This window comes from Gekko japonicus, unplaced genomic scaffold (genome assembly GCF_001447785.1).
Source record: "Gekko japonicus isolate JY-2015 unplaced genomic scaffold, Gekko_japonicus_V1.1 scaffold2739, whole genome shotgun sequence".
NCBI classification, from domain to species: domain Eukaryota; kingdom Metazoa; phylum Chordata; class Lepidosauria; order Squamata; family Gekkonidae; genus Gekko; species Gekko japonicus.
Window position 1 is genome coordinate 100,183 of NW_015170356.1, and position 9,704 is coordinate 109,886.

Below are 9,704 nucleotides of genomic sequence, written 5' to 3' on the forward strand. Positions count from 1 at the left end.
CAGAACCCGGTTGAGAATCGGTTCCCTACCGGGAGATATCGCCTGTCTGAAATTCCCCCCTGTCTCACACAGTGGCTAACCAGTTCCTCTGGAGGGCCAAAGACAGGGCAGAGAGGCCAAGGCCTTCCCCTGATAAGAACCTCAGAAGAGCCCTGCTGGATCAGACCAGGGAGGGTCCATCTAGTCCAGCCTCCCGTCTCACACAGGGGCCAGCCAGTTCCTCTGGAGGGCCAACAACAGGGCACAGATGCCGAGGCCTTCCCCTGAGAAGAACCCCAGAAGAGCCCTGCTGGATCAGACCAGTGAGGGTCCATCTAGTCCAGCCTCCTGTTTCACACAATGGCCAACCAGTTCCCCTGGAGGGCCAACAACAGGGCAGAGAGGCCGAGGCCCTTCCCTGAGAAGAACATCAGGAGAGCCCTGCTGGATCAGCCAGTGAGGATCCATCTAGTGCAGCCTCCTGTCTCACACAGGGGCCAACCAGTTCCTCTAGAGGGCCAGCAACAGGGCAGAGAGGCCGAGGCCTTCCCCTGATAAGAACCTGGGAAGAGCCCTGCTGGATCAGACCAGTGAGGGTCCTTCAGCCTCCTGTCTCACACAGGGGCCAGCCAGTTCCTCTGCATGGCCAACAACAGGGCAGAGAGGCCGAGGCCATCCCCTCATAAGAACCTCAGAAGAGCTCTGCTGGATCAGACCAGTGAGGGTCCATCTAGTCCAGCATCCGGTCCCAAACAGTGGCCAAACAGTTCCTCTGGAGGGCCAACAACTGGGCAGAGAGGCCGAGGCCTTCTCCTGCGAAGAACCGCAGAAGAGCCCTGCTGGATCAGACCAGTGAGGCTACATCTAGTCCAGCATCCTGTCTCACACAGGGGCCAACCAGTTCCTCTGCATGGCCAACAACAGGGCAGAGAGGCCGAGGCTTTCCCCTGATGTTGCCTCCTGGCACTTGGATTCAGAAAGTGACTGCCTCTGAATGTGGACGTTCCCCTTAGTCGCCATGGCCACTGATAGACCTCTCCTCCATGAAACTGTCAAATCGCCTTTTAAATCCCTGTATGTCTGTGGCCATCACTACATCTTCTGGCTGTGAATTCCACGTTTTAATCCCTCGCTGTGTAAAGAATTATGTCCTTTTGTCTGTCCTGAACCTACTGCCCGTCAGCTTCATTGGAGGCCCTCGGGTTCTAGTATTTTGGGAGAGGGACAGATTTTTTTTCTTTGTTAGCTCTCTCCATCCCGAGGCATCAGACCAGGGCAAAGGATGCCAGAGTAGATCCAGTTCATGAAAATGTTCTACTTCTACATTAGCAAAGGGTCACGGCATATTCGTGCCTGCTTCTACTAAAGCCGTTTCCTGGGGCTGATGTGCCGTCAGTGGTTAAATTGACTTTCCTGCCTCTGATGTCTGTTTTGTTTCTTTGTTTCCAGATTTTAGCACTATGTCACATAGCAGTGAGACAGCAACTGAACCTACACTGGATCCACAAGGTTAGTTCCCCCTCGGTATAAGACAATCCCCTGGGCATTTGGGCGGACTAGGATTGGGGAAACGCGGGTTCGAATCCTCCTCCTGGCCACAAAATGTCCCTTAGTGGCCTTGGGCTAGCAGTGCTCTCTGTCGGACTAATCTGCCTCACAGAATTGTGGGAGTGAAGGGAAAACATGCCCAACAAGGGGCAGGGCTAAGTGGTTCTTTTGCCCAGCAGGGCTTCTGATTGGCCACTGGAGATTTGATTGGCCGGGCTGCTTTTTAAAAACGTTGCGTTGGCAGCAGCTGCCCCCACAGCACAAGGATCTTCACGGTGTGGCTGAAAGTCAGCGGTGGCAGCCGTTTTGTGGCCGGCAGCTCCACCTCCCGCAGCATTCATTTCATGGCAGTCATTCTGTGCCTTTGCCCACCACGCCATGTCAGAAGCCCAAAGGTGCCCACGAGGCTCAAAAAGATTGGGGGGCCCCTGCTTCGAATCACTCCACGTGGCCGCCGGTCCCCCCGGCGAGAGGCTTGTGACCACTGGTTTCGCAATCCAGGCAGGGAGCCTCCTTATACAACTGACATCATTTCCAAAGTTGCGGTCCTGGGTTCAGATTCTCCCGTTCTCACCGGACCCTCAGCTCTCCATACGCAGCTGCTTTGCCGTTGGGAAGGAGCCCTGAATCAGTGGCACGGCAGCCAATCCGGAATCTCGACTCTAGTGGGAGCCAATCCATACCTCGCAACACAGAGAGCTGGTTCGACCGGCAGGGAGATCCGGGTTCAAGTTTCCACTCCACCGTGAAGCTCACTGGGAGACCCTGGGCCAGTTAGTCCCTTTCATCCTAACCTTACCTCACAGGGTTGTTGTGAGGGCAACCTGGAGGAAGGGAGGCGGTGTATTCTGCCCTGAGCTCCTTGGAGGGGTGGAAAGAGACGGATCAGAGAGCCCAGTTGTTCCATATGTTGGCTTCAGTAAATTAAGTTTTTCCCCCTCGGGTCCCGAGTTCTGATTCACCCAAAACTTGAAATTCACAAAAGCTGTCTTGAATGCTTCTCCTCTTTACAGGAGGGGCGTGCGTAAGTATGAGGGGAAGAAATATAAAATGGAATCTCCCTCTTCCGTTGCAGATTGGGTTGATAACCACCTTTATAGTCACCGTCATCACGATGTGTTCAATAGCTCAGCTCTGGGATGACGAATGGGACATGGTCATAATATCGTTACAGGTAGGTGACCGCGCTTGGGGTGGGGAGTTGCTGTAGCTGTTCAGGCACACATTCGAGTCCGACTCTTCGCGACCCCATGGACCACATCACGCCAGACCCTCCGAGTACATCTCAGTCATTTCTTTTAAAAATAGCCTCTCTAAGAATCACAAATGCTTGGGAGATTCATGGAGGGGAGGAGGAGGAGGAGGAAGAGATTGGATTTATATCCCGCCCTTCACTTGGAGTCTCAGAGCGGCTTACAATCTCCTTTCCCTTCCCCTCCCCACAGCAGACACCCTGTGAGGTAGGTGGGGATGAGAGAGCTCTTTCAAGGACTGCTCGTGAGAGAACAGCTCTGAGAGACCTTGTGACCGACCCAAGGTCAACCAACTGGCTGCATGTGGAGGCGCGGGGAATCAAATCTGGTTCTCCCAGATTAAAGTCCGCACACTGAACCACTACACTAAACTGGTCATTTCTCTCAAAAGAGAGAGCCAGGATGCTGTAATGGTTAAGAGCGGCAGGCTGTTCGATTCCCCACTCCTCCTTCTCATGAAGCCTGCTGGGTGACGTTGGGCCAGTCGCGGTTCTTTCCAAACTCTCTCAGCTGCACCTACCTCACAAGGTGCCTGTTTTGGGGAGAGGAAGGGAAGGCTTTGAGACGCCTCAGGCCGGGGTTCTTTAAAAATAAATCCCCTGAAGTGGATCGGCAGTATTGTTTTTTAGATGAGAAAGGAAGCACTGTGTTATGTGATGCATTATTAAACTGTGGAACTCATTGCTACAAGGTGTACAGTGCCAGAAATTACTCCCCCCCCCCAAGTGACTAGGTGACTGATGGGTTTATGAGCCCACTCTCATCGGATCTCAGAAGCTAAGCAGAGTCAGCCCTGGCTAGTATTTGGAAGGGCAATCTCCGGAGAATACCGGGGTCATGATGCGGAGGCAGGCATCGGCAAACCCAGGGGTCATTTCGTAGAAAAAGAGGTGCAGGAGCTCATTAGCATAACTTATTAGCATACCTCATTTGCATGTGCCACACCCCCTGACATCACCGGAAGTGTGTCAGAAGGCAACACCCACTGCTAAAGCTCCACTGGACTGTTTTGAATTGCTAGCTATTGGGGGGGGGCATGCAGATCTGCCCTCACAGAGGAGGGAGAGCTTGTACCTGAATAAAACTTGGTCTTAAGGGTGCCACTGGACTGTTTTGGATTGCTAGCTATGGGGGGTTACTGCTGGAGCTCCGCTCCTGTGCGCTCCCACAGGAAATGACCCCTGGGCAAACCACCTCTGAACATCTATTGCCTTGAAAACCTTACAGGGTTGCCATAAGTCAGAATTGACTTGCTGACAAAGATAATACTAAAATAGGTTGTCGAAGGCTTTCACGGCCGGAGTTCATTAGCTGCTGTAGATTTTTCCGGGCTGCATGACCATGGCCTTGGCATTGTAGGACCTGACGTTCCGCCAGCAGCTGTGACTGGCATCCTCAGAGGTATAACACAGAAAGACGGAGTACTCTCTGTATCAAGGTGAGAAGAAAAATGGTAGGCAGGTAATTTATATCTACTCAGGAAGGTGGGGTAGGGCTGAGTCTTCTCACCTTGACACAGAGAGTACTCCGTCTTTCTGTGTTATACCTCTGAGGGTGCCAGTCACAGCTACTGGCGAAACGTCAGGCCCTACAATGCCAAGGCCACGGCCACACAACCGGGAAAATCTACAGCAGCTAATAATAAAATAAATTACCCGTCCAACGAATGCTGGATTGGGTGAGAATTCTCTCTTCAAGGTCCCTCGTCCCTACGCCTCTCCTTCCTCACAAAAGTGACAGTTTGGGGGTTTCAAGGTTTTCTTGCGGAGGGAGAATAGTGACTTAACCAACGTAAACCTGTCATCCGGGTCTGCCTGAAGGCCCTCACGCCTCTGGATCCCAGGCGCGGGTCACCTGTGAATGTCCCTGAGTTGCTTCCGTGAGCCGGTTGGCCTGACCAGGCAGGGCAGATCTTATGCAAGCGCCTTTGTGTTGCATGATGAAGTTTTCTTTCAGGAAAACATCGCACACTTCATACCCTGAGGCTGGGGTTGCCATGGCGATGTTCCGGGCCTCTCTTTGTCTTTGTGGGTTGCTTTTCTTGTGTGAACGGTGCCTACCTGTACTCTTGTCTGTAAGAGTTTGAAAGGCGCTTCTCTGCTTGCATCCTTCTAAGCATAGTAGCTGCAGTTTAGGGGCAGGGGATCCCTTCCCTGAGTTTAGGGCCAGCAAATCCCTTCCCCAAATTAATGGCTACAATGCCTAGCCAGAAAGAGTAGGTGGTAGCTGGGAAGGAAGCCTTGAGTGGTTCGTATTTCCACCTTATTGATTAGCGTTTCCCAAATTTCTGATAACTCAGACCCAAAGCACCTTGCCTGAAGATGAGCCGGCCTGCCGCATCTCTGTATGCTTCCCTACTTCTGCCTTGGCTACGATTTCTGAAATACAAATTAAGGTTTGCTTCACTTCAGAGAAGCTTACTTTTAGACCGTAAGCGACTGAGGCCCAGTCTAGATGTCATGGGTAACACGTGATCGCCAAAGGGGCTGGCAGCCGGATAGCTAGGCTGTGAGTTCCCCGTGGGAGCCCAATTCTTGAAGCACCGCAGGGTCCTGATTCTGGGGTGGTGGTGGTGTTATCTGCCCTATCAGGGCGCTGCACACCCTCTCAATATGTGTATGTGCAGGCCTGCCCTTGGGCAAATAATGCCCCTCTTGGCTTTGTCGGGTGGAATGGCACCAGTTCAACCACACCCCAGCAAGAATTGCCTTCGCCCAGCAAAGGTTGATGGGAAGGAGGGAAGGCCAAAGCAGTGAATCACGCAGAGATGTAGCAGGCAGTCTCCTCTGGTTACTCTGGTTTCATAGATGCCTATAGGCACGGGTCATTTCCTGCAGGAGCACACAGGAGCAGAGCTCCGGCAGTAAAGAGCCCAGGGGGCGGGCACATGCAACAAGCCCCACCCCCTGCTCCCAGCAGCCCTTAGTCAGAGCAAGAAGCAGCCAGGAAAGTTGCAGAGCTCCCCCCGGCCCCCTGGTCTAAAACAGTCCAGTGGCACCTTTAAGACCAAGTTTTATTCAGGTACAAGCTCTCCCTCCTCTGCAAGGACAGATCTGCACGTGTACCCCCCCCAAAAATAGCTAGCAATCCAAAACAGTCCAGTGGAGCCTGAGCGGTGGGTGTTGCCTCCTGACACACTTCCAGTGATGTCAGGGGGTGTGGCATATGCAAATGAGTTACGCTAATGAGTTCCGCTAATGAGCTCCTGCACCTCTTTTTCTACGAAATGACCCCTGCCTATAGGTATTCACTTTGTTAGTTCTTTGCAGCCCTTGCTGAGCTTCAGAGGTCTCCGGGACAGCAGCATTCCGAGTTAGCCCTTCTTAGTTTTATATTTCTTGACTGATTTCTGCCTTGCTTTGTCTGTCTCTCTCACCGTGCCACATGCAACAAGATGCATTTCTCCTGCAACGGCTTCTCCCGCTCTCTTTCTCCCCCCCCCCAGGCCACAGCTCCCTTTCTGCACATCGGAGCCCTGGTAGCCGTCACCGCTCTGTCGTGGTTGATATCCGGGCAGGTCGCGAGACCAGAAAGAGCCGGTGAGTCGTGATTTCTCTCTCTCTCAAGTTTTCTCTTTTCTTTCCATCTCCGGGCGCTGGCCCTACGTAGCCGCTCTCGGTGTCTGAACGGAGGTCATTGCCAAGCGGCAAAGAATGTGTGACCTTCCAGCGGAGGAAAATGGTGATGAGGAAACAGGGGTCGAACGCCCCCACCCAGTCTCCTGCCGTATGATAACATCGCTATTTTCCCCCTTCCCCTCCCCAAAATCCTTATTAATTTTTGGCTTTGGGGCACGTGGGTGGAGGTGGAACAGTGCGACCCCAGTAAAACAGCAAAAGATTATAAAAACGGGGTCCTCGGGGAGGGTGGGCGGCCAGTTTGGAAGGATCAGGCCAGGGAAACAGTGAGGAACGTTCCCACCCCGAATCCCTGTTGCTGCTGTGGTTTCTCTGCAGCTGGGAATGGGGAAACCAGAAAATCCCCCTCCCTGTGGAAGCCGCCTTTGATTTGGGGGCTCCTCAAGATGTACATACACAGAGATTTTTCTCTCTCTCGCTATTTTTCAGCATAAATGAAACTGAGCTGCGTTGTTCTGGGTCTGTCAGCACTAGGGATGGGCACGAACCATCTGACGAACTAAAGTTCATCGCGAATTTTGGCCCATTCATGATTTTTGAAGCAGTGTTCGTGAACTGAAGAACTGCCACGAACTCTCATGAATTTTGATGCAGTTCATGGTGGATCATAAAGAGAAGAAAGCAGGAGATTCAACCCCTGCTTTCTGCTGTTCACAAAAAAACAGCTGAGTGCTGAGGAGCTCCTGCCACTCAGCTGTTCTGTTTAAATGGCTGGTTTAAATGGATCAGAGCTATTTAAACCCCTGCTTTCTGCTCCCCACCCAAAGCTTTGCGAACCGACCTCCCAGTTCTTACAGGTTCGTGGTTTGGTTTGTGGTTCAGCCATGAACTGGGTCACAAAAATGCAGTTTGTGCCCATCCCTAATCACCACTGTTCAATGAATAGTAAAGCTGTCAGGAGCTGGACTAAGCTCCTCCTCTTTTGTAGGGTTCCCAGGTTCCCCCACCCCTCTGTCAACCAGTAGGGGACTTAAGTTCCGGGGAGGGCTGTAGCTGGCGACACAAGTGATATTGGCACATGGCTGGGGACGCCTTGGCATACGGGCAGAACTCGACGTGTTTGACCCAAATGCCAGAGCATTCCCAGCATCCTCTGGGAAAATGCTGGTGTCACTTTTGGGCACAGGAGGTTGGACTAGATGACCTGAAAGGTACCTTCCAACTCTAACATTCTATGATTCTATGCACCGTGGGACGCACTTGCTGGCCGTGGGCACTCTCCCAGCACCACTGGGTTGTTTTTTTTGGTAAGCTTGATCTCCTGGGAGGTCCCGTGACTCGGTCCGTCCGCTTCACCGCTTCTTTCTTCTCGCGTGTCCCCTCGCCTCCAGGTTCCCAGATGCTGACGTTCACGGCCTACTTTGCAGTCGTCCTTGGGCTTTACCTCCTGCCCCTCACCATCTACTCCCCTTGCATCATGGAGAGGAAGGATCTCACACCCAAACCCACCATCATTGGTCACCGGGGCGCTCCCATGGTACGCATGCGCCGTCTCATTTATGCAAGGGGTAAAAGAGAATGGTGGCGGGTGGGAAGTGCCATTCAGGTCAGAGCTGACTCATGGCGACCCCGTGGGGGTTTCAAGGCAAAGAAAAGGCGGATTTGCCCTTGCCTGCCTCTGCAGAACAACCCTGGGCTTCCTCAGTGGTCTCCCATCCGAGTACGAACCGGGGCCGACCCTGCTTAGCTTCTGAGATCTGACGACAGCTCGACTATCCAGGTCAGGTAAAATAGAGCCTCCCTGTTGGGGATTCGAACACTGGTCTCCCGCGTGACAGGGAGAGATACTTTCCACCAGGGCTATTTTTGGGCAGGAACGCACAGGACCGGAGTTCCGGCTGGCTCCCGAGTTAGCCACGCCAGCAGGAACTCATTAGCATAATAGGCCACCCCCAACAGCAGAAACTCATTCGGATTGGCTACGTTAGGGGTGTGTGGCCTAACATGCAAAGGAGTTCCTGCTCCAAAAAAAAGGCCCTGGGTTTTGACAACAAACAAGGTAAACAGAATAAGAAGCAAAAGGTGGGTGTGGCTGGATGAGCACACTTCTGGTAACATGGGGGTGTGGCCTAATGTGCTAATGAGCTGTGTTGTCAGGGGGTGTGGCCTAATATGCTAAAGAGTTTCTGCTCTTGGCTGTGGTCTATTATGCTAATGCGTTCCTGCTGGACTTTTTCTACAAAAAGAGCCCTGCAATGAGGTGGACATGAGGATCCTCACGTCATTCCTACCTGCAGTGGCCAAATTAACCATAGCCACCTTGTGGAAATCTCCCACTCCCCCAACAATTACAGTGTGGCATGACAAACTCTGGGAACAGTTTGTCATGGCAAAAATTACAGGCCTAAACCGAGAGACCCATACATCAAATAATACACCGCACGTGAAGTTCATAAGGCTCTGGGCACCAGTCATAAATTATATGATGAAGCACGAGATACTTTTATGGACTGATGTTGTATCTATGTTGGTTTTATTAATGCTGGGAGCCGCCCTGAGCCGCTTTGGTGGAAGGGCGGGAGAAAAGTTGAATGAATGAATGAATGAATGAATGAATGAATGAATGAATAAATAAATAAATACTTCCCACAAACCCACGATAACATAGCTGGTTGTTCCTATTTCGCCACTACTCCCAATCTTCCAATTGACTTAAGAAGAAGAAGAAGAGATTGGATTTATGCCCCGCCCACTACCCGAAGGAGTCTCAGAGTGGCTTACAAACTCCTTTCCCTTCCCCTCCCCACAACAGACATCCTGTGAGGTCGGTGGGGCTGAGAGAGCTCTGGCAGAAACGGCTCTTTTTCAAGAACAGCTCTGATCAGAACTACCGCCAGGTGCAAGTGGAGGAGTGGGGGACTCAAACCCGGTTCTCCCAGATTAGAGTCCATGCACGTAACCACAACACAAACAGTTTGGTCTATATCGCTCCAATTACTGTGCACTAAGGTTTGATCGGTCCATCAGATTAGCTACAAAGAGTAAACAAAGAATTGAAGCAGCAATATTGTTAATAGCCGGGATTGTCAGGATACAACTAGAACATGGGCTCATCCTGTTGTTCCACCTTTTAACTTTCTGTGATACACACTTCCCTGTTTTGCACGATGGTGTTTTTACTGTTTTTTGCGTTGTGTGTACCGTACAAAAGTATAAAAATAAATTATATATAAAAAATAGAATAAGAATGCGATAAATACAGCAAGTCAACAGCCAAATATTATATTATATTGTAGCATTGGAAAAGGTGCAGAAAAGGGCAACTAGAATGATGAAGGGGTTGGAA

At 51.6% G+C, this 9,704-nt stretch overlaps 1 protein-coding gene across 2 annotated transcripts in view; it reads left to right on the forward strand.

Annotated features, from left to right (window-relative positions):
• GDPD5 (glycerophosphodiester phosphodiesterase domain containing 5) overlaps nt 1-9,704 on the forward strand; it is a 141,449-nt gene that overhangs the window by 63,975 nt on the left and 67,770 nt on the right. For both annotated transcript variants that reach the window (XM_015418211.1, XM_015418212.1), the window contains exons 4-7: nt 1,429-1,488; nt 2,603-2,701; nt 6,226-6,319; nt 7,750-7,895. In XM_015418211.1, the coding sequence (XP_015273697.1) occupies nt 1,429-1,488; nt 2,603-2,701; nt 6,226-6,319; nt 7,750-7,895 (399 nt within the window). The remainder of the gene's footprint in view (nt 1-1,428; nt 1,489-2,602; nt 2,702-6,225; nt 6,320-7,749; nt 7,896-9,704) is intronic.